Below are 26,227 nucleotides of genomic sequence, written 5' to 3' on the forward strand. Positions count from 1 at the left end.
TCGGCACGAATGGGTTGGCTCGACCGTGGAAATACCACGTTCTCACAGAAAACCGGCGTGAAACAGCACTTGCGCTGTGTTTCTCCAAGTGAGTGAGTTTACCGGAGGCCCAATCCCCTACCCTATTCCCTTCCCTACCCTCCCCTATTCCCTACCCTCCCCTATTCCCTTCCCTCCTCTACCCTATTACCCTATTCCCTCTTAAAAGGCCGGCAACGCACCTGCAGCTCTTCTGATGCTGCGAGTGTCCATGGGCGACGGAAGATGCTTTCCATCAGGTGACCCGTTTGCTCGTTTGCCCCCTTATTTCATTAAAAAAAACTTATTTGATGTAACCCTGCAGGCTGCAGTGACACTCGACTGGAAGACGAGGCGAATCTATACAGGCTGTATATTTATTCATAATTCATGCAAAACTGTTTTTGGTCCTAAATAAATAAATAAATAAATAAATAAACCCTTTCTGATAATCTGCGTGCTGGCAGGCCGTGGACGGTGGGTGTGGGAGTAGTGGGGTGGGGAAATTTAGAACATTGTATGGTTCTATCTTTTATAGTTTAGGCAGCGTACGCAAAATAAGTAAATTTTCTGGTTGTTTCCGAAAAACTGAAATATCTTACGGAACCCTATATTTTCCAAAATAAAAAGTAGCTTATGTTACTCGTAAATAATGTAGCTTTCGAATGGTGAAAGAATTTTTAAAATCGGTCCAGTAGTTTTTGAGCCTATTCATTACAATTAAACAAACAAACAAACAAACAAAGTTTACCTCTTTATAATATTAGTATAGATAGTATAGATAAAAACATATTAATGGTTTGAAGTAAAATATTTCATAAAAAAAGGGAAGTTGGGTACCTACGTCGATAAATTATATCGACGTACCTACCCAACTTCCCTTTTTTTTATGAAATAAGGTGGCCAACGAGCAAACGGGTCACCTGATGGAAAGCAACTTCCGTCGCCCATGGACACTCGCAGCATCAGAAGAGCTGCAAGTGCGTTGCCGGCTTTTTAAGAGGGAATAGGGTAATAGGGTAGAGGAGGGAAGGGAATAGGTTAGGGGATTGGGCCTCCGGTAAAGTCACTCACTCGGCGAAACACAGCGCAAGCGCTGTTTCACGCTGGTTTTCTGTGAGAACGTGGTATTTCTCCGGTCGAGCCGGCCCATTCGTGCCGAAGCATGGCTCTCCCCCTCCCCCCTTAAATCGGTTCAGTCGTTTAAGCGTAAAGAAGTAACAAACAAATAGAGACACTTTCTCATTTATAAATACCTAAGTGGGATTACACTCGTAAAAATAACCTTTTATGTAATCGGGTAAAAATAAGCATACATTTTTTGAAAACTTTGATATTTGAAAATAATTTAAATAATATATAATTCAAAATCATGAAAGAATACCATATAAATAATGTAACATTATAATTGAATATTTTTAAAAACACTTTAAAACTTCTACGTGTATGCTACGCTGCACGGTGCACCACGTTGTTACAACGTGCAACGCCACGCGAACGTTTGCCTCTACCACATTCGCTACGCATGTCTCCTACATTGCTACGCGTTTTCACTACACGGTGCTACGTAACACACGTTCCACGTTTGCTGCGCGATTTTCCAATGTTTGTAAAAAATTAGGTAAGGAACTTAAATAGTTTTTATATCCAACGCTGTATTGTCCGAATATTCATAGCTCTGCTCAAGCGGTCAGGTGTGCAGTGTGCTGATTAGATTATGTTGGTTAATCACCAATATTATATTATTATACACAATCAAATTATTCTGAGTTATACCACGGATCTGCTTTAAGTTTTATATGGGTTATTGATTTGTTGCTCACAAGTATAATACGAGTATTAGAGCAGAATCTCGTTTATCGCGAAGTAAATGTTACTTACATACATGTTTCCGTGAAAAAAGTCGGACTATTTTTTCCGAGACTCAAAATATGTCCACGCAAAATTTTATCTGTTTAAGGCACAGACAGAAAGACAGACAAACAGACACGCATAGATTGACTAACATCAACTTTTCACAAGTAAAAAGTAATATTTATTTTCTTAGTAATATTTACCTTATTTCCTACAAATCGTTTTCCTCTACAAGTCATAAAAAATAGAATAAATATCTAGTACATAATTACATTATAAACAAAGGAAAAAATATTGCATTATACGGTAGAATTACTTATAAAGAATAATAATTCTGGGGTTCCAAAGTACCACAAAAAACCGCTGTGATTTCGCGCTATATAGTTATGTCAACTTACAATATTATGTTACTGGTAGCAATAATTATGGCAAACGAGGGCTGATTGTTCAGTTCGAATTCGCCAAACGATCTCAAAGTTGTACGTGGCCTAAATCTTTGGCATCTTTTTAATAAAAAAGATGTGGCAAATAGACAGATAGGTATTTTTTTAAAAGTTGTTTGGGGCAAAGAAATTTTATCAGAACATCGTCATAGATGATTATGTAGAATGTTAGCCATACCTCACCGGGATGCCATGGCGACGTGGCCGCAGTGACGTTACCATGGCAACGTCTACATCGCCACAAAGCATAGTTCATAGTGTGTAATGTGTCGAGCTAGCGACCGGTCGTGCTCCGCGTTACACACGCAGCAAAAGTAATTATATTTTTGCGAATCGCGCGGCACATTACCGCTGCACGTGACCATGGCGCTCGTGGCCAACGAGTTGCTGGCGTTTATCCAGCACGCCATCGACACCATGGACGAGGTCAGCATGCAGATCTGCAAGTCCTCCTTCACCAGTGAGGAGATTTGCAAGGGGAAGCAGCTGCTGTATGAGGCGCTCGGCCAGAGCGCGAACATGCCGTCGCGGCGAAGAGACGGAACGGAAAGAAGTGTGCAGGATATCATCTCCCTGCTGAAGCAGACGGATCCGGGTGAGGTGCCGGCTTTTGTGGCTAAAGAGCTGCACAAGCTGCCACCCGTCACGCTGGACCACGTCAACGTCGTCAGCCTACTGAAAGACATCAGGTTCCTGAAGGAGGAGCTGGATGGAGTTCGGGGTAGATTGCAGGCATCAGAGTCTAATGTCAGTGATTTACGTATTGAATTATCGTAGTTAAAAAGCGGTAATTCAATATGTGGGTCACCTGATGCCGCATACGTCACCACTCGTCGAGGCGCACAAGCGAGCACGTTTAGCCCGTCAGCATTATCGGACGGGTCAACAAACGCCGCCACTGCCGCCCCCGCCCGCGCTTCCCTCCCGGTTGCGCCGACGCCGAGTCCCCAGGCGACTCAGCAAAACTACGCGACTGTTGCTGGTCGCCCCGCGCCTCCCCCGCGGGCGAAAACAAATGGGGAGAATGTGAGCCGCAAGGCTCTGGAGAGTCGCAAGACTAAGGAGAGCCGCTGCAAGGTTACGAAGAGCCGTAAGGTGGAGTCTTCTCGGCCTGGCAAGGACGAGAGCCGGGGGTGCGATGAGGAGGGCTTCACACTGGTGGAGAGAAGGAAGAAGAAGCCCGCCGCCCGCAACCATCGCGGCACCGTGCCATATGTACCTGAGCTGCGTCTGCGGAGCGAGGTCCGCGCGACGCCCCTGTACATATCCCGCCTGCACTGGCCCATGGAGGTCGAAGACGTCGTGGATTACATCCAGAAGAAGACGACACTGCGCTTGAGGGTCGAGCGTCTGCAGTCTCGCCACAAAATTAACTTTAGTTCCTTTGTGGTGAGAGTACCGACGAATCTTCTTTCGACCTTTGAGGCGCCGGAGTTCTGGCCGATGGATGTGGTCTACCGGAGGTTCCGGGGGAGACTCCGGAATGAAGCGCGTCACGTAGCCGTCAACACGTGACAAAGTGTAGTTTTTAAGTGTATAATAATAATGTACGTTAGTCGATAAGGTATATTATATTATAATATGAATATGTTTGTTAGTCTGTAAGGTATTCGTATTATGGGCCTAGATGCCTGAAATAAATGGTAAAATAAAAAGCGGTATAAATTATAATATGAAGCTTTAAGAAAATACCTTGAAAAAATGTTCAATTATGATCTGAGACTATCACTAAAATCAGCAAGTGATTGAGTGACGGAGCGTACAAAGACGTACAAACAACTGGCAACGTCAGTTGTTTGCACGTCTTTGTACGCTAAGTTTTTGAAATCGACGTGATAGATACCATTTAAACTGAAAATACGACTGAGGGCTTCGGTCTAATGAGACTTCGCTCCGTCCCTTTGATGCTGAATTATTTTTACAACATTCTTTCTTCTAAAATTTACTAATTATAATATTAGGGCTTTTGTTTACCTATACACATTGAGGCAAAGTCGCGGATTTATTCTGTTCTTACATGTCGACGAATGATGGTGTATGACTATGACGAATGGTCGCAGATATAATATAGCGGTCGGCAGCGCGCGCGCAGTTCACACCATGTCGCGCCTCATGCGCGCGCGCAACCTCCGTGTCGCGAGCTATTATATTCTCACACGACCACTCTCCAACAGGTGAGTCGAACCTGCTACTGCAGGCTACTAAACCGAAACAAAGGAAAAAGGATAATTGATCTTCTTTTTTTTTTTTTTATGAAATAAGGGGGCAAACGAGCAAACGGGTCACCTGATGGAAAGCAACTTCCGTCGTCCATGGACACTCGCAGCATCAGAAGAGCTGCATGTGCGTTGCCGGCCTTTTAAGAGGGAATAGGGTAATAGGGGAGGGTAGGGAAGGGAAGGGAATAGGGGAGGGTAGGAAAGGGAATAGGGTAGGGGATTGGGCCTCCGGTAAACTCACTCACTCGGCGAAACACAGCGCAAGCGCTGTTTCACGCCGCTTTTTTGTGAGAACGTGGTATTTATCCGGTCGAGCCGGCCCATTCGTGCCGAAGCATGGCTCTCCCACGTATAAAATAGGTCGAACTTCGAACACCAGAGATGTAAATTGTCATATAAACGTAAAGTTTGGTGGCAGAGCGCGTAGAACTTGTAACTCACGTAAACGCGACATCAAACTATTGAAATAAATAATCGGCCAAGTGCGACTTGGACTCGTGCACAAGGGTTCCGTACCGTTATAGATGAAAATAGGCCAAAAATTATATTTTTGTTTTATTAATTTTGTATTTTATTTAAATATTATTATTAATTATTAAAGTAGACATATAACTAAGGCATTTATGAAAATTACATGTGCCTAGTTGTTGCCATTATTGATTACGAGCAAAAAAGGCCAAAAAAATAATGTTTTTTGTATGGGAGCCCCCCTTAAATATTAATTTTAATTTGTTTTTAGTATTTGTTGCTATAGCGGCAACAGAAATACACAATCTGTGAAAATTTCAGAAGTATAGCGGTTATTGAGTTACAGCCTGAAGACAGACAGACAGACGAACTGACATCGAAGTCTCAGTAATAGGATCCCGTTTTTACGCTTTGGGTACGGAACCCTAAAAAATATTTTGTGAAACTCAAGAACGGCTAAAGCGATTTGACTGATTTCAGTGTTGAATTTTCGTGAAAGTCCGGGGAAAATTTATATTGGAAGGGAAGTGATACGAAGTTCAGCGACTCATGTATTTATTATATTAGGTATTCGCGTGCGAACACTATGGTCTATGGTACAGCTAATATTTCCTATGTATTCACGCACGGTGTCATAAAATATTATACCACTAGAAGTCCCGCGCGGCTTCGCCCGCGATAATGAGGAAGTACCTGGATGACCGAGCTTTGCTCGGTATAGCAAACACTATACTGTAATTCATACTAATATTATAATTCTGCAGAGTTTGTTTGTTTGAACGCGCTAATCTCAGGAACTACTGGTCCGATTTGAAAAATTCTTTTACTGTTGGATAGCCTATTGATTGAGGAAGGCTATAGGCTACATTTTATCACGCTAAGGCTAATAGGAGCGAAGAAATAGAGTAAAATGTGGAAAAAACGGGGGAAATTGTATGAAAGGGCTTATTTGAACGCGCTAATCTCAGGAACTACTGGTCCGATTTGAAAAATTCTTCTAGTGGAGCTAAGAAATGTGGAAAAACGTGGGAAATTATGGGGGTTCGGGGGGCACAGCCCCCCGTCAAAACAAAAACAAACACAATCCAGAAAGTCCAAAAGTTGGTTAGGTTAGGTTAGAACTTAGACCACAACACAGAGGGAGCCGAGCGAGCGCAGCGAGCGTGCTGCGGCAGCAGCCGGCGACCGCATTTAAATAAAAAGGGGGCTCGGGGGGCACAGCCCCCCGCCAAAACAAAAACAGACCAGTTGGCTAAGCGTCGTCTAGTGTTGAACGTTGTAGTCAACAAGTCGGCTAAACGACGTATAGCCGTGTGATTGAATGGCGTTGTTCAGTCAAACGGCTAGCTGTTTGATTGAACGGCTATTTAAACCAGTCGGCTGCGACATATATAACACTATGACTTCGTGTTACTTAACAACGCCATCTGCTGGAATATCTTTAGCTGTTGTTGTGTCGTTAAAGCAATTAGTTGCTACAAAATAGTATTATTATTCGCCAAGGAAGAGTCATATTTTCAGTTTATCGATTATCGATAAAACACGAATAAAAATACATTTTCTAAAAACGATTCCTAGCTAGATCGATTTATCGCCCCCGAAACCCCCTATATACTAAATTTCATGAAAATCGTTGGAGCCGATTCCGAGATTCGAATTATATACGGAAACCGTACATTTCCCATAAAAAATAGCTATACTTCCTTCACGTGGTCTACTCTATATCTGTACCAAACATTACCATAAAAATTGCTCCAGTAGTTCGTGAGATAAACCCTTTCTAATATTTCCCCCGTTTTTCCCACATTTTCCTGAGTTTCTTCGGTCGTATTAGTCTTAGCCCCAATTTCACCAACGTCTGTTAGTGTTAAAAGCTTCTTAAAATGTCAAGTCTTCTCTTTCATTCATAAGAAAAACGAAAGAGGTAACGTGATACTAATTCGAGCGTTAACTTTAACAGTCGTTGGTGAAATTGGGGCTTAGCGTGATAATATATAGCCTATAGCTTACTCGATAAATGAGCTATCTAATACTGAAATAAGTTTTTAAATCGGACCTGTAGTTCCTGAGATTAGCGCGTTCAAGCAAACATACTCTTCAGGTTTATAATATTAGGTAGGTACTTATAGATTTTTTTTAATTATCGCTTGACAAACTCGAGTCTTGATCTAAAAGACTATGAAAAGTACCAATAACAGAGTCATAATAAGCTCATAATCATGGGACGATGCATGGTATAATATGGTAGTGATGATGATGACGAATGTAATTTGCATAGTAGCATTTGCTTTCTGTTCTTAAAACAACGCCGAAACTCCCAAACTTGTATCTATAAAGAATCAGGAGTTCTCTCAGCACCTTCCGGACAACGGTATACCAGGTATATCTTGGTGCAAAATCTTACTTGTTGGTAGCATATGCTTAGAATACTTCTCACGACACCGAAGTCACCACATGTTTTCCTATAAATTTTGAGGAGTTCCCTCTATTACTAATGGATCCTTCATCAGATCACCACTTTTGTGAATATAATATGAAATTGAGATGATACCCTATATACCAAAAGAAAAATTTTGAAAATCGGTAAACAAACGGCGGAGTAATCGTTGAACATAAGAAAACGAACATAACACCTCCCCCATTTTGAAAGTCGGTCAAAATTGTAGCCTATGTGTTATTCTGATGTATAAACTATATTGTTGTAAAGTTTCATTAAAATCCGTTCAGTAGTTTTTGCGTGAAAGAGTAACAAACATCCATACATCCAAACAAACTTTCGCCTTTATAATATTAGTAGGAAGAAAGTAGGACTAGTAGAATATTTTACAATTCTAGGATCCTTACCAATATTATAAACGTGTATTTCAAGTCAAGTGTATTTGTCTATCTGTCTGTCTGTCTGTTACCTCTTCACGCCCAAACCGCTCAACCGATTGTGCTGAAATTGGGTAAGGAGATACTTTGAGTCCAGGGAAAAGACATAGAATACTTTTTATACCGGAAAAATGTTGTACGTTTCCCGCGCGATTGGATGGCCCAACAAGGATCAGGGTCTCAAGACATAAAAATGTTTTATTTTTCGGCCCGAAAATTCTGTGTAACTATAGGTATAAAACAAAAGCAAAAAGTGCTATTAAACTTAATATTATTATAAAGCAAAAGTTTTTGAACGAATTATTAATTAATTATTTTGTCGCTATCCGGTGTTGTTTTCAATCGTTCTCCACTAAGATTTACCTCATTCTCAAAATAGAAGTGCACGCCCTGTATATTATAGTCATCTAGTATAATTACCTGATAACTAAAAAGGTATCAATTGTATTTTAAGAAATATCTAAGAGGGTGTTAATACACTACAACAGTTATTTCTCGCGTAACTTTCTGCCGCGCACTGTAAAACTCTGGAATGAACTGCCACCAGCAGTATTTCCGGACCATACGACCTGCAAACCTTCAATAAGAGAGCGTATTCCATTTTAAAAGGCCGGCAACGCACTTGCAGCTCTTCTGATGTTGCTAGTTTCCATGGGCGACGGTAGTTGCTTTTCATCAGGTGACCCGTTTGCTCGTTTGCTCCTTTATTTCATAGAAAAAAAATGGGACTTAAGATCAGCCTCAGCTGATCTGAGTTTTGAATGGTGAATTTATCTTATTGTTTTATTTTTATTCCTTTCTTTTTTTTCTATTATTGGACACCTTTTGGCTTACATAATATTATATAATTATAATTTATAATTCGACGAGTCAGGGAGTCACCCCGTGCGACCTCTGTCAGGAAACGTTTGGCAATATCAGTTACGAACTTATATATTTAGTTATTTTTGGCTGCATTCTCTTTTTATCTTTGTTTTCGGTATTTTAAAGACATTGAATTACTCAATAAAATGTATAATTATTCATTGTTGTTGTCTCTTGTTACTTCAGTGAATTTATTTTAGTACCTATGTTAATTATTCACCTTAACTGCAGTCGTTAACAAAAATTACCCAGAATTTACTAACGCGCACATTGATCCTTTCGAATAAATTATCGCCAACGGTATTTTCGGACCGCGATCTGAAGACTTTCAGGTAAATCGGCTAATTCCTTGATCCTTCCCTTTTGCTGGAAAATCTGGCAATGCAATTGCAGCACGACAAATCGCTTTCCATCAAGTGCTGTTTATTTTACATTTTCACCAACAACAGAAGACCAATCTGCAGGGCCAGGGATATTTAAAATTTTTACCATTCTTCTTACTTTTCCAGTGCTACAGCGAGCAAAAGCGGGGAGTATGAGCGGATAGTGGACGCGTATAGCGGGAAGTCCGTGCTCGTCACCGGCGGCACTGGTTTCGTGGGGAAGGTCAGCAGTCAGCACACACACACACACGCACACACACACACAAAACACAATCGTTCCCCATACGCCACCTTACACCATCACTGCCTCCACTACACTTTACTGTATTCCTCTTTTTAATAACTCAAATTTTTCAGATCCTTATAGAGCGTCTGCTTTACAACTGCGTGGACATTAAGAATATCTATGTGCTCATGCGACAGAAGAAGGATGTCCCTCTCCACACCAGGCTGGAGGGGATGTTCAGCTTGCCTGTGAGTTATTACAGCCAAAGAGATACGGTTAATGGGAAATATTATGACGACCTCTGAGGCTCAGTAGTGAGCGCGTTGATAGCTCAAGCCGGGGGTCGCGGGTTCGAGTCCCGCCGACGGAATAAAAAGTTTTCAAAGTTCCTGGGTCATGGATGTGTATTAAATATGTGTATCATATAATAAAAATCTTAAATATATGTATAGTATAAAAGTATTAAATATATTTCCGTTGTCTGGTACCTGTAACACAAGTCCTTCGGGTACTTACCACAGGGCCAGACTGACGTGGTGTGAAGCGTCCATAGATATTTTATTATATTATTATTATTATTATAAATTAGTGCTGCTTGTCAGAATGCGTTAGTGTGACTGAAATCTGGCGCTGTATCAGCTTTGCATCAATGTAAAGATGTCCAGCATGCATCATTTAATGTAAACATGCTTTCACTCCTGCATCATCTAAATCACTTTTTTCAGATATTCACGAAACTCAAAGAAACTAGACCAGAAGACTTCAACAAGCTGATACCCGTGTATGGAGACTTGCTGGAAGATCGTTTGGGAATCAAAGCGACTGATCAAAAACTTCTGGAGGAAAATGTAAGTATAGTATAGCGCAAACTTAGCTGTATATCGAGTGATCATAATTCACGACCATACTGACAACTAATCTTAGTTGTCAGTATGGTCGTGAATTATGATACAAAGTTTTTGGCTCACGTATATAGATCTGGGTATCTATATACGTGAGCCAAAAACTTTGTATCCCTTTTGACGAAAAGTGGGAAAACGTAGGTCAATGAAATTTTGCACAGCTAAGTATAATGGTGAAGGAGTGCATCGAGCTAATATTATTTTGAAATTATGCTTTTATCATACATTTTTTTAACAAATAAAACATTACACACACTACAACACACACACTAGGAAAAATGACAGATTTTTGAGTGACAAGCCAATACATACGAATTATACTCTTTTATTTATGGTTGAAGTCTGGTTCAACAAGTTGACAAATTGAAAATGGATTATAGTTTTTTTATTGAATCTTAGATAGGTACCATTAGACAATGCTTACACGGCCAGTCTGAGATCAGCTGAGTCCCAGAGACAAGCGCTGTAAAAAATATGATAAAGTCAATATTTTTTTACAAAATATAGGTAGTAGTCCTAATGTTGTTGAAACTAAGGTCGACTTTCGACCATTGGGCGATCTCTAGTACGAAGTAAAACACTTCTTTAGACTAAAACACTTCCTCCTTCTGCATTCTTCTCCGAGCGACTCGAGCCTTTTTTTATGAAATAAGGGGGCAAACGAGCAAACGGGTCACCTGATGAAAAGCAACTTCCGTCGCCCATGGACACTCGCAGCATCAGAAGAGCTGCAGGTGCGTTGCCGGCCTTTTAAGAGGGAATAGGGTAATAGGGGAGGGTAGGGATGGGAAGGGAAGGGAATAGGGGAGGGTAGGGAAGGGAATAGGGTAGGGGATTGGGCCTCCGGTAAACTCACTCAAACACAGCGCAAGCGCTGTTTCATGCCGGTTTTCTGTGAGAACGTGGTATTTCTCCGGTCGAGCCGGCCCGGCTCTCCCACGTAATGTCATGATGTCTCCCACGCAATGACGTAATGCCATCAAGCAGTTTTAGTCGCTAACGTAGATCTTGGACGTTTTCTTTAAGGTCAGCATGGTGTTCCACACCGCAGCGTCTGTAAGCTTCAAGGCGCAGCTGAAGCAAGCGATGGACACCAACTACAGCGGCACACAAAAGGTCATAGATCTAACGAAGAGAATAAAGAATCTGGAGGTAAGTCACCCATCACTCCCCCACCCACAAACCACCCACAAACCACCCACAAACCACCCACAGCTTTCATCCAAAGATCCTTTCGAAGAGCACTCTAGAGAAATACTTTTAGTTATTCAAATAAGTAGTTGATTTTAACGTTGTATCAGAATTCAGATGTAAATTGGTTTTGGGGTGATAAATAATGGTCTTAGGTATATCGTCTCTTTTGACGACCTCTGTGGCTCAGTTGGTGGGCTGTTGGTAGCTCAAGCCGGGGGTCGCGGGTTCGAATCCCGCCGACAGAACAAAAAAAAGTTTTCAAAGTTCCTGGGTCATGGATGTGTATTAAATATGTCTATCATATAATAAAAATCTTAAATATATGTATAGTATAAAAGTATTAAATATATTTCCGTTGTCTGGTACCTGTAACACAAGTCCATCAGGTACTTACCACGGGACCAGACTGACGTGGTGTGAAGCGTCCATAGATATTATTATAATTATTATTATCTCAACTTCTATAACATGTAGTCTAGAATTCTAGATGACTAAGCAACAGACATAATTATTTTAATAGTAGACGATGATGATGATGTCTCGAAGACTTATTTTTAATATTAATAATATGTCACCACAGTCGTTCGTGTACTTCTCGACAGCGTTTGTGAAAGCGACGTCCCCGGAGCTGGAGGAGGAGCCGGTACCTCCCATCGTTAGCCAGGAGCAGCTGGAGAAGTCCATGAGAACTGGCAACACCAGCGAGCTGCTTAGCGTCCTGGGTGAGTAGACCTGCAGCCTGCTTCAGGTATTTTGAGCTGGTCAGCCCTAATAGCTGAAGATTTCTTAGATATTTGCTGGCTTTGTTGCTTCTACCGCCACCATTTTCTTTAGAATAGAATAGAAAAGAATAGAATAATTTATTGCATAATTTATCTTTTACCGAGCTCGATCTTTTTCAGAGAAACCATGTAATTAATTTTAATTGTATGTGATAAATTAGGGATGTCGAATATGAAAGAAAATATCGATATATCGATACATCGATATTTAAAAAAATATCAATATCGGTCTCGATATATCGCGAAAAAATATCGATATATCGGTAAAATTTTTCGACCAATTTGCTTTTTTTTAATTAATTTATAGTCCGTCAAAAAAGTGAAGAAATTTAAAAGTGGCAACATCGTAGTGTCATCCCTTTTTTCTAAAGTTGTTATTCCATTTGACTAAATTTAGACGTCTAAATGATTGAGTAACTAAATTTAGTCAAGTGGAATAACATTTAGAAAGCTAGGATCCTAATTAGTGTAGTAAATCGGAAAAAGTGTGGCTTCTGACTGACTAAATCAGTGTTGCCAGATGGTTTCAACCTTTTATATGTAGTGGGAACTGTTAAATCTGTATTAAAGTTAATATATATTATGTTATACGATCTGGAATCCATTCGTTTATAATTCATAATTTTACGTGGAGCAAAAATTCTTTCAACCATCTTTTTCGCCTTTTATTTATTTTTATTTTCATTGAGCCAACAGCTATGAGAAGACCAATTTTTTGTTGCTTTGATAGAACTGGAGCCATTAAGAAGACGTCTGGCCAAAATCGCAGCAGAAAATATCGTTTTTGATATAATTTCGATGTTGGATATTTGATATCGATATATCATAACAAAATATATCGCCCAAAAATATCGATATATCAAATTGAAAATATCGATATATCGATGTATCGATATTTATTCGACAAGCCTATGATAAATCCTACACACGCATGTGGCGTTGTTTTATTACTTACTTTTACGTATTGTTGACTCATTTACGTTTTTCAGACATAGCTTTTATTTTATTAAATTCTTTCCACAATATAAATAGATTTTAACAGCACATCATAAAAATAAAGATGTACTTAGGAAGTGAGGACTGCTTTATTGCGTTTGTTATTACTTTCATTATTTACGTTAAATGAGATAATCATATCTAAAAATAAAAATAAAACAGTAATAGATAATAATGAGAAAATAATAATAATTAAGTAATTGTAGTTTCAGATTTACATCCATAGCATTTTTAAGTACTTAGTAAGTTATAATACACAAACATGACCAGAAATACACATAAGTAGGTACCTACACAATAAATTAATTTGTGGCACACGTTCCACAACAAATAATAATTTATTACATAGACTAGTATAGACTTATCCTATGTTTAGTCTCATTAAGATTGTCATCCATTTATCTTGAGTGGATCATTTGCAGGATTCTGTTGCTTCTTCCACGGAAGCGCTGACACATAGACAGACGCAACTTTTGCGACTAATCGCATAAAAGTCATCTGCGCGTGTTTCAGAAAACATTGTAGACGCACTATAACAGCTCCCTGAAAATGTCGTCTAACTGTCCACGAAGGGCTCTGGCTGTCCGAACGCCGATGATGAATCTGTGGATTTCGAGTAGCTTGTGAGGAGCTTCATGTCCCCTGTGACCCCCCCCCCCCCCCCCCCCCCTTCGGACCGCGCCTGTTCGCTCCCGCTCTGTATCATCGTCATCTGACAAATCATCTGCAACTATGTGTCCTGGGCACTTCTTATACTTATATCAAACTTTTTACAAACTCTGACAATACATTATTTACAATAATTGTTGGATCTCCTAATATTTCCAGATGCGCCCATGTACATTTTCTCCAAGAGCGTCGCTGAAAATCTGGTAGTACAGGAGAGTAAGGAGCTTCCCACCACCATCATACGACCGTCGGCTGGTGAGTGAGCCACATCTGCTTAGTTAGGCTATTCAACTATGGTTGATGTTTTATACCTGTTGTTGAAGATTGTCTTACACTGGAACTTGCCCTACGCACTTCCGTGCGCTTCGATATTATACAATTATTACTGTTTACATAATGTAGTACCATGTTTCAGTGACGGCGTGTCTACGGGACCCGCTGCCCGGGTGGATGGACACGTGGATAGCGCACCCGTCGTTCTTCGTGGAGCACTCCCGGGGGCTGGTGAGCGCCGCCGTGGGGCACCGCGACGTGGTGGCCGACATCATCCCCGCCGACTACGTCGCCAACCTCGCCATCGTCGCAGCCGCGAGGGGCAGGAGGTGGGTGTAGCCAGGGGCGGGAGGCGTGGAGCACTCCCGGGGGCTGGTGAGCGCCGCCGTGGGGCACCGCGACGTGGTGGCCGACGTCATCCCCGCCGCCTACGTCGCCAACCTCGCCATCGTCGCCGCCGCGAGGGGCAGGAGGTGGGTGTAGCCAGGGGCGGGAGGCGTGGAGCACTCCCGGGGGCTGGTGAGCGCCGCCGTGGGGCACCGTGACGTGGTGGCCGACGTCATCCCCGCCGTCTACGTCGCCAACCTCGCCATCGTCGCCGCTGCGAGGGGCAGGAGGTGGGTGTAGCCAGGGGCGGGAAGCGTGGAGCACTCCCGGGGGCTGGTGAGCGCCGCCGTGGGGCACCGCGACGTGGTGGCCGACGTCGTCCCCGCCGTCTACGTCGCCAACCTCGCCATCGTCGCCGCCGCGAGGGGCAGGAGGTGGGTGTAGCCAGGGGCGGGAAGCGTGGAGCACTCCCGGGGGCTGGTGAGCGCCGCCGTGGGGCACCGCGACGTGGTGGCCGACATCATCCTCGCCGTCTACGTCGCCAACCTCGCCATCGTCGCCGCCGCGAGTGGCAGGAGGTGAAATATTAATATAACATAACAACACAACAATTCAGATTTTCAATCTGGAACGTAGCGTATTATGCCAAACTATGATGCAGCCTATCTACAGCACACCTTGCCAACCAACATGACTGCCCTATGTATAAGAATAGTCCTGGAATTTTATTGAATGGAAAAGAATGGAAGTGTGTTTGTATTGCAGGTCGCGCACGCTGCAGGTGTACAACTGCTGCTCGGGCGACGTCAACCCGATGACGTGGCAGCAGGGCGCGGACCTGTTCCGACAGCGGGCGGAGGTCGACGGCAGATGTGAGTTCACTTGTTAGACCTAGTTACGTGGGGGTTTCTGTAAGTGATCCTGATGGATTATTATTTAAGAGTAAATAGTTCTGAATGTTGTTGCAGTTTCTTCTCGTGTGACCTTCGGGCAGGCACTCTTGATTCGATTGCAAGTTCCTTGTTACTACCGTATGTAACGATGTCTTTCGCATGTTCTAGAGCCAAAAGAACTTGTCGGATTCGAACTTGAGAAGTGATATTAGATTCGTGTTAGTTGACATACTCTTTGGTTTTGAGAGTGACACTGGGTACATCAAAATGGCACAGGCACGCAGACACAGCCAGCTCTAGATTTATGTATAGGCAGTATAGGCCATGGCCTATGGGTGGCAGCGTCCTACCTTCTATGGCGGCAGAGTTCGTACAATACGTACATAGGGGCGGCAAAATTAACTGGCCCATACTCATAAAAATATAAATCCGGACCTGGCCACAGTTGTTTCCTTTTTCGCGATTTACAGCCTATTATATGACATATTTTATTGTTTTAGGGGATCTTCCGCCTAAGCGTCTGATGCTGATGTCCTCCCCGCTGCTGGTGGCTGTCCTCACGTTAGTCCGGGATACGCTGCCGGCGCTGCTGCGGGACCTGGCGCTCGTCATCCGGGGGAAGACACCCAAGTAAGTGTCCCCAGTCCAACCACTGATTGCTACCCTTTTTCAGTTGACAGTTATCGTGAGAAAGATTAATGCCATGGACGTGTTATGTACGCAGATGTTAGTCTTTACGAACTACCTAAATAAGATGCCTATTAGTGATTGCAATCCGGAAAACCGGATCCGGAAATTCACCGGATCTGGCGTCATTTTACGGATACTGGATCCGGTCCCAATTTACCGGATCCGGAGACCGGATCCGGTGTTAGCGGTTTGTGGTAATAGTTAATAGAATCAGGCGTACTTTGCGGAAATCCATAGCTATATGTATATATAGGACCTACAAAGCTGTTAATTGGCATGAATATACATATTAATGATTCCAACAAAAGGGTGTATAAAATCTTAAAAATATATATTTTTATGGTACCTACCTCCCAATCCCATACACATGAAGCGGGGATGATTTTTTTTCGCGTCCACCCCACCGTGTGGGGTTATCGTTGGATAGGTTTTAAAAAAAATTACGAGTATTCTTAGATCATTTTCCGATTTAGGGATCCATTTGTGCAATATGAAGTTTCAAAGTAGAAAAAATCGTTAGGGTCCATTGTCCCCCCCCCCCCCCCCCCCTTCTACCAGGTAAACGGTTGCTTCTAGAAATGTGAAAAATCAAGGGAGTAGGAAATGTGCTGAATTTGAAAGGAAAATTATCACGGCTAAAAAGACTTCAAAGTTATTGAGCAATAGTCGATCAACTAAAAAAATGCATTCGACGAAGTATAAATGAACTTTTCGTTCAAATTCTTTGAACGTGACTGAGATGATGTTGTTAGTAGTGTAAAATACGTCATAAATCATTGACTATACAAAAATTATCAAAAACTAGCGGTACCCAAGCGGTACCCAAGCGGTACCGTACCACGGAACCGCAGCAGCTCTATTAGAAGTTATTTGCTTAGTGACGCTTTTAAATGATGAGCAACAAATGGATGTATATCGTTAAATATCAACTCGCCATTGACTACTTACAGCTACGTATGGTGGTGGGGAGGGTGCAATTAACCTGCTTATTATTCTTCTAGGCTAGGCCGACTATGTTTCGATAATGCCGTAATGTGCTTGAGCAACCATACGGACATTTAAAATGCTCTACAGTTTTTAAAGAGTGGTTATCTCGCTTTGAAAATATTGCATTAATCAGCTACAAGTGATGCATGTATGCCTTGTTTTTGAGTAAGAAAGCAAACATAGGATGATTTTCGGTTTTTCGGTCGATTGACGGTAATCCGGTCAAATCCGGTCCGGATTGAAAATGACGCCGGATTGTAATTCCTAATACCTATTAACAAAAAGATCGATATATTGAAAAGACACACAGCGCAGACGACGAATGTTTTATTAGTAACGTCTTGTAAGGCTAAATTATAATATTTGTCCTCCTTTTTATGACATTTATATTGGTGCTTTGATAGAACCAGATAGACCACGGCCTGGGGGACGGCAGCGTCCATCAGTGCCGTAAATAGCCTTTTTTGCGCCTTGTGCGAGTTTCTATAACTGCGCCCTTGTTTTCTTAGGTATTATAGGTACCCATAGCAATGCTATGTATAGGCCTCTCTGGTCTGGACATTCTTGCGCCCCCCAGAGTCTACGCCCTGTGCCTGGGCACCAGTGGCACTGGCCCTATTTACGGCACTGGCGTCCATAGAGACTACATACAATATACATCATACGTACAAATTACACGGTAACTACATGGGGCGGCGGAAGTGGCCTACTCTCATAAAAAATATAAATTCCGCACTGGATTATATATATGTTGGATAGAACAAACCGGCAACAATAGTTCCTTTTAGTTCATCGGTAAAAAATCTGGGGATTTTTATGGATCAAAATTTATCGTGGAACATACAAGTTCAAGCACTTCGCAAAAAAGTTTCTGCCGCCACCGCCTCTCTCAGGCGTCTGAGTAATTTCCTTTCCATCCCAACTAAAATCTCTCTAGCACAAACCTTACTATTTCCAATCCTGGACTACGCTGACGCTTGCTATTGCGACCTCAGTGAACAACTTCTATCCTCTATCGAACGCCTACAAAACCTATGCATCCGCTTTATATTTGGTCTCCGGAAATATGATCATATATCAGAATACCGGACTCAACTAAAGTGGTTCCCTGTCAGAATGCGTCGGAATGCTCACATACTTCATCTTTTATATAACATTCTCTTCAATCCCAGATCTCCTCACTATCTGAAAGATAAGTTCACTTTTCTTGGTCATAATAACCCTATTCTTCGGTCGTCCAAAAAACTTACTCTTGCTTTTCCCTCTCACAATACCGCTCACTATGACTCTTCCTTCACTATTTCTGCTATACGCCTATGGAACGCTCTACCTGAAACTATCCAAAAGTCACAAACAATAAATATTTTTAAGAAGCGAGTTATGGAATATTATCTAAATCTGTCATAATAGTCTTTAATATAAATGTACTTACCTTCTTTCAAAATATATTATTATATTTGTGTAAATTTTATGTAGTTTATATAAATATTTTTTATGTATTATTACATGTTATTTATATGTAGTACCTATGTTATATGCAGTAAGTATATACTTATTTATTATTTAGTCATAATATTATTAACAAGTATTTTTGTATTTTTTTAAAAAAGGTTGTCTGGCAGAAACTGCTGCTAGCAGTAAGACCGCCTATTTGTACATATTTTTCCTCTATTGTGTTTTTTAAGTTTAAGTTTAGTTTTAAGTTGTACAAATAAAGTATTTTCTATTCTATTCTCCTGTGACTTGGCCCGTAGTTCAAACCATAGACCGTTCTTATTATAAACCATTGTCCAGGTACACCAAAATGCACCTCCGCGCGCGCTTCATCCGCCACAGCTGCATACCCGTGATGCGCCACTCCGTGATCTTCAGGAGCTCGCGCACTCTGCGCCTGGCGCAGAGCCTCGACGACGCGGACCGGGCGCAGCTGCCCTTCGACCCCACCACCATCACCTGGCCCCGATACCTCGCCACCGTCTACGATGGAATATACAAATATATGCATAAGAAATATGCCTTTTGTTTATTGTGTGATGTCCCAACACTTCATTTGCAAAGTTTTACAAGGAAATTGAATAAACAGAAACAAGTAACAAACAGACAGAAAGAGAACAGGCTTTCGTTACTTATTAATTATTATTGTAAAAAGGTATAAAGATGCCAAAGTCTTAAAAGTCTCGAAATTCTACAATTTTTAAACGCCTGAGACGTAACTGTCAGCAACACACAAATTTAGTGTAGCTATTTTAAAATATCAGGAATTCATATTTTAATGTAATAACAAAATTAGGAAGTATAATATTATCTTATATCTTTAAACGAGCAATTCTTGTATATGTATGTATATATATATATATATATATATATATATATATATATATATATATATATATATATATATATATATATATATAAAATCTCGGAATCGGCTCCAACGATTTTCATGAAATTTAGTATAAAAGGGGTTTCGGGGGCGATAAATCGATCTAGCTAGGAATCATTTTTTGAAAATGTCATTTTATTCGTGTTTTATCGAATACCGAGCAAAGGTCGGTCAAATAGCTAGTGTTTGTATAATGCATTCAACATATTATTTTTAATACTTATTTCATTTACTTTTTTACTAGCTGTTTGACCGAGCTTTGCTCGATATCCGATGAAAATGACATTTTCTTGAAATGATTTCTAGCTAGATCGATTTATCGCCCCCGAAACCCCCTATATACTAAATTTCATGAAAATCGTTGGAGCCGATTCCGAGATTCCAATTATATATATATACAAGAATTGCTCGTTTAAGAGGATACACCAGGGGCAAGAGAAATTGAAAATAGGTGTTTGAAAATGTATTGCTGTCTCACCAATCTCAAGTCTCCCACCGCAGAGCGCGATAGAGAAAACACGACAAAAGTTCTAATAAAAGAACAGAAAATCTTCGATTCGTTGTCCGCTGATTCCTTCTCCAAAACTTAACCGATTTAAAGATATAAGATTTACGTTTTTATTATAAAGGTCACTTTATTTTAAATGATAAAACGTGAATGTGATTTGTTTGATAATTTCAACATGCCAGTCATCTGGTTCCGTGGTGTAGTGGTTATCACATCTGCTTTACACGCAGAAGGCCGCCAGTTCGATCCTGGCCGGAATCATATTTTTTGTCTTACTTTATTAAAAACTATATTTCATAGACAACGACCAATAAAAGCTATTTATGTACTTAATTTAAATTTAATTCTTAGTGATTTTTTGCGTCGGGTCAATTAATATTTTTTAATTTTGAATTAAATAATAGCATTATTTTAATTTTATTAATTATTTTTTTATCCTAATCATTTCTATTCAGGAAAATTTTGAAATTTAATACTTAAATAAAAATTATCCTTTTGAATAAGGGCTATATTGCCATCTAAAAACCAGCTTCTGAACTAAAGAGCTAGCTAAATTGTATTTACAATCCGACAAAATATAAGTATATTTTCGTGCCCATTATAAGCGGTTTTCGTCGTTTTTTTCACAAGATTTCGTCCCAACAAGACGAGTTTCCCGATTTCCGTTTTTAACCCCCGACAAAAAAGAGGGGTGTTATAAGTTTGACGTGTCTGTCTGTCTGTCTGTCTGTTTGTCTGTGTGTGTATCTGTCCGTGGCATCGTAGCATCCAAACGGATGGACCGATTTTGATCTAGTTTTTTTTGTTTGAAAGCTGACATGATCGAGAGTGTTCTTAGCTATAATTCATCATCATCAGCCTGCTCAGTGCTGGACAGTTAGGGTTTATCTGGTTCATGAAAGGCCGTTTGCAACTTTGTATTCGTTTGATGGGTTTTATATTTCATTCTAGTTCGTGGCATTTGTGAATATACAATATACGTATGCACATATTAATGGAAAGTTGACCTGGTGCTGCAGCATCACCTGGTAATCAATAGGATATCCAACTCCTCGCCAACTTAGAGCAGAGGTTTCGTGTTTGGGCTCATTTTAATTGCGACAACCAGTAAGAAGTAGATAGACAGTAAATATTTACATACTGCTGCTGCAGCATCACCTGGATTCTATAGGAACCGAGCTTCGTATGAACCCAAAGTGGAGGTTTCATGTTTGGGCTCATATTAACGGCCTCATCGAAAAGGACATTGATAGATGGTAATCATGAGAATATGATTATGTTGATAGGAATTATTCTGCACTATTATAACCAACACAAGTTTAAAAAGTATGAAATAAAATTAAATTAAGAAATTTAAAAAAACCCCCGCCAAAAAATTTTAGAAAGTAATGAAATAATATTAACTGCCTTTAAGTTCAAATAATTCCTAACTTGTGTAAAGTAATATTTTAGTCCATAATTGTTGTCAAGGTGTGTCGGGGGAGCGCTAATGTAGATGTTTGATTTGAGATTTCACACAACATTATAGTTTAAGGATCAGTTCACAGCGAACCGAATGGAGATAATCAGCGACTTGGCGGTTGTAGGTTGTAGTTTACTTGGCGGTCCCGGCGGTCCCGGCGGTCCCGGCGGTCCCGGCGGTCCCGGCGGTCCCGGCGGTCCCGGCGGTCCCGGCGGTCCCGGCGGTCCCGGCGGTCCTGGCGGTCCCGGCGCGGCGGTCCCCCGACACACTGTGTCGGGGGACCGCCGGGGGAATATATATATATATATATATATATATATATATATATATATTCCTAAAGCTCGGTCCAATACCTAGTTAGTACTTATATAATAAAACAGGTAAAGTAATTTAACAGTCAAAAAGTATGGCTCATATTGGCAAGATAAAATTGATTTTAAAACAATTTTTAAACAACAGGACTAATTTTTGTCAGTAATTTAAATGATTTTTAATTCGTTAGTGATAAAATAAATAAACAGTAAAGTAACAACTACACAGTGTGAGCAAAACTAAATTGTGCTTTCGGTCATACGTCATGAGCAAGAACTTTCACCAAGAAAACCTAGTGTCTTTAAATAGCAATATATAATTACTGTTGTGCCTGTTCAGTGCAATTAGTTATTAACATATTCAGTTTGAATACACAATTACTACAACTTACGCTAAAAATGACCACACGTAAAGCTGCAAATAAAACAATACCGGCAGTTAATAATAATGAACGTCCCGCATCCCCTGTCTCTACAAACCTGGACACTATTGCCAGTGAATTACGTTCTTTCCGTCAAGAGATGATGAAGATGCAAGCCGAATACTGTAAACGATTAGATGACTTGTCGGATAAATTTTCTTTCTATGAAAATCGAATAAAAGTCTTAGAAGACAAAGAGAAAGAAAATGGTGAACTCAAAGCTCAAATAATCATTCTCCAAAACCAGCTTCATAACCAGGCACAAAACTCCTTGCGTTCCGAATTAGAAATTTTAGGCATCCCAGAAGTTCCCGGGGAGAACCCGTACCACCTAGTCCTGACCACTGCCACCAAAATAGGAATCGAAGTCGACGAACGAGATCAAAATTACGTTTCCCGCTCTGGACCACAGCACACAGATGAAATCAAGAATCCCAAGAACCTGCCTCGACCCCTCGTTGTATCTTTTACGCGAAGAATAAAACGAGACGAATTTCTGAAAGAAAGTAAAACGAGACAATTGTTAGATAGCAAGGACATAATAGGTTCAGGCCCCTCGACAAAGGTTTACATAAACGAGCGTCTCCTGCCTATGTGTCGCCATCTTTTTCGCGAGGCTCGTAAATGGTCTAAAGAAAATGGTTACAGGTATTGGGTTCACGATGGATCTGTCTTCATCAGAAAGCGAGAAGGACGTGAAGGCAGCCCACCAATACAAATCCGGTCCTTGGAAGACCTGCACCGCCTCACATCTGGAAAAAATGTATAATCTTGTTATAATATTATCATCTTGGTTTTCAGAAGCTTTTTCCCTCTGGCTTTGTACCGTCCATATTATTTTTCTTTCTTTATTTTGTTACTTTTTCTCTGTACTTACCTTTGTGATTGTTAACTGTATAATATTACACACATCTTACACACCTCACACATCTTCACTCCTAATACACACACTTAATAGAATAGCCAAAATGCACATCATTCTCATACACCCGATTACTATAAATTTACTTACCTTGCTTCTTGTAATAAAAGTTTCACCAATCTTAAGTATTATCGCAGCTAAAAATTATAAAACTAATAAGGCATTCTCAACTTCTTCTTTGAAACTTCATAACTTAATAATAAATAATGTATATTTTCAATGTTTTTAGATGTTCTAAATGATATTGATCAATCTTTAAATATAGAATGCCGAGTTATTCCACTTCTCGAAGATTGTAAGAAGAATATAGGTAAGTATTCATTTAAAATTTTACATTTAAATATCCGTAGTGTACATCATAATTTTGACGGCCTATTGGTAGTATTAGAGAGACTAGGAATTAATTTTGATGCTATAGTTTTGAGTGAATGCTGGATCTCTGAATCCTCGGTGATTAAACAAATTGACGGTTACCACAGTTTTAATACCACGAAATTCATAAATAAAGCAGGTGGAGTTATCGCATATGTTAGCTCTAAGTGGTCGGCTTATGCCGAGGAGCCAAATATTGAAGAAGCCAATGGCATAAAAATTACCATTCAAAACGAAATTACTCTCTTAGCACTATACAGATCTCCCTCCTTTTCCAACGCACAGAAATTCATAACATCTCTAGGTAACGTGTTAGATACTATTCATAGACCTTCTTCTTTATTTATCGTTGGTGATTTAAATATTAATATTATAGGTTCAGACATTAACAGTGATAACTCTTCATCTTACCTAACTCTACTTTCAGAGCATGGCCTTGTTGCATGCACCCATGCTCATTCATGTATCGACCATATATTTATATCTTCAACTATAGAAGCAGAATCTGTAATATGCCCCAATGACCTTACAGACCACGACCTCATTATGGTCGGAGCAAACACAACAAAGCCTAATAAGATATTTAAAAATAGAACTAAGCTTCGAATTGATTACGAAAAATTAGTAGACTTAATTAAAGAAGTCTCATGGACTGACACACTGAACAGTAACTCTATTAATGAAATGGCTGAAACATTTACATACACCTTGAAATCTGCTATATCTAAATGCTCAACTTTACAGCGCGTTAGCCATAAAATGTATACCATTAAGCCTTGGATGACCCCCGGACTAATTAGATGTGCACATAAAGATAAATTACATCTTGATAGTAAAAGGCATCCCAATGATGAAATGAAAAAACTTATATATCAAAGATACAGGAATTTTTATACAAAAATATTACGTAATGTGAAAAGTTCACATGACAAAAATTACATAGCTGAAAATCAACGTAACCCTAAAAATTTGTGGAAAGCTATAAATCAGGTTTCCCACCGAAATAGAAAAAAAACTAGCAACCCGCTGCTAGATATTACAGACATAAGTGGTACTAGTGAAGAATCGCTAGAGTTACTCAACTCACATTTTACATCTGTAGGAAAGTCTTTAGCAGAAAATATACTTAATAGCCTCAATAAAACACAGGAATCTATTGCATCCAGTTGGTTTTCAAACAAATCATTCCCTAATTCATTTTTCTTAGCTCCTACTGATCCAAATGAAATTATTGATATTATAAAAAGCCTTAAACCAAATAGCTCTCCAGGTCTCGATGAAATAGATAACAAAATACTAAAAGTTTTAGGCAAATACATCGCCGAACCCTTATCAATTTTATTTAACTTAAGTATAGAAACAGGAACTTTTCCAAAAATATGGAAGGTGGCGGCTGTATTTCCTATACATAAAAGCGGCACAAAATCTAACCCCTCCAATTACCGCCCTATCTCTCTTTTGTCCAATATATCCAAACTCCTAGAACGTATAATAAACAAAAGATTGGTGTCGTTTCTAGAAAGGAATAACATAATCTCGGATAATCAATTCGGTTTCAGACAGGGAAATCCACAGAAGATGCTGTGACTTTACTTACAAACTCAGTTGTTTATAATCTCGATAATGGGCATAAATGCATTGGAGTCTTCCTCGATCTTGCCAAGGCATTCGACTCTCTTTCGATCCCTATTTTATTAAAAAAGCTGGAATGCTACGGCATAAGAGGCAATCAATTACATTGGTTCGAAAGTTATCTGTCTAACAGAAGTCAACTCATTCAAATTAGCGGAGTTAAAAGTAACATGTGTTCTGTTCAATATGGCATACCTCAAGGAAGCATCCTGGGTCCCTCGCTTTTTCTTCTTTATATTAATGATATATCAAGCCTATCTCTTAAAAACGCAAAACTTCAATGTTACGCAGATGACACAGCCATTACTTTTTATGATGCAACATGGGAGCAAGTCCGCAAGAGAGCTGAAGATGGCATGGCGACTCTATCTAACTGGTTAAACTCAGAAAAATGCTGCCTCCGCCCCTTCCTCGCTTAATGAGTTAAAAATCCATTCCTCAATGTGTATTGTGTACTTATCCCGTTCAGAACATCAACTGCTATAATTGTTCTGCTATCCAGCGCAGTGCGCATACGCTACCTTGGTGTTATCCTGGACCACCAAATGACCTTTAAACAGCACACAACAGAAACGTCCAAGCGTGTTAGAAAATTAATGGCCGTCATGAGGAACTTACGAGGTGTGGTCGATGGTCAGACCCTCAAAACTATCTACTTCGCTCTATGCCAATCGGTTATCAATTATTGCATTCTGGCTTGGGGAGGCTGTCCATCTTCCACTCTTCTTCCACTGGAAAGAGCGCAGAGAGGGGTACTGAAAGTAGCACTGGAGAAGCCCTTAAGATATCCGACTAAAAGCCTATACGATGATACCAAGGTCCTAAGTGTCAGAAAACTTTATCTAGTAAGAGTTTTTGAAGCAGTACATAAATCTATAGTTAAATGTCAACATACTTACGACGAAATGCTTAAAAAAAGAATTTTTAAAGTACCTAATGTCCCTGTATCCACTTCTTTCGCCTCCCACTTTGGAATTTTTCTGTCTCCATACATCTATACTCGTAATAGACTTACTTGTAAACCTGTTTGATTTGAAACTATACTCTGTACATAAAGGTAAAAATGTTCTTACCCAATCACTGCTGTCATGGTCATACGCCGAAGCCGAAAACCTAATAAAAGTGTAATTAATAACCACTCGCACACACACAC

General features: G+C 40.2%; 2 protein-coding genes and 1 non-coding gene across 3 annotated transcripts in view; all 3 read left to right on the forward strand.

The window, feature by feature from the left end:
• The window catches only part of LOC121736560 (tubulin beta chain-like), a 229,299-nt gene that overhangs the window by 164,913 nt on the left and 38,159 nt on the right, over window positions 1-26,227 (forward strand). The gene's annotated exons all lie outside the window — the stretch shown is intronic.
• On the forward strand, window positions 4,426-25,493 carry LOC121736713 (putative fatty acyl-CoA reductase CG5065). The gene is made up of 13 exons (XM_042128097.1): window positions 4,426-4,489; window positions 9,250-9,346; window positions 9,481-9,597; window positions 10,075-10,197; window positions 11,278-11,403; window positions 12,026-12,167; window positions 14,052-14,147; window positions 14,308-14,494; window positions 15,258-15,364; window positions 15,886-16,015; window positions 18,857-19,083; window positions 23,300-23,380; window positions 25,366-25,493. The coding sequence occupies exons 1-13, from the start codon at window positions 4,428-4,430 to the stop codon at window positions 25,491-25,493; spliced, it is 1,623 nt and encodes a 540-aa protein (XP_041984031.1). The 5' UTR covers window positions 4,426-4,427.
• Trnav-uac lies at window positions 20,142-20,214 on the forward strand. The gene has a single exon. It is a non-coding gene; the product is annotated as a tRNA-Val (tRNA).

This window comes from Aricia agestis, chromosome 19 (assembly GCF_905147365.1).
Source record: "Aricia agestis chromosome 19, ilAriAges1.1, whole genome shotgun sequence".
Lineage (NCBI taxonomy): Eukaryota > Metazoa > Arthropoda > Insecta > Lepidoptera > Lycaenidae > Aricia > Aricia agestis.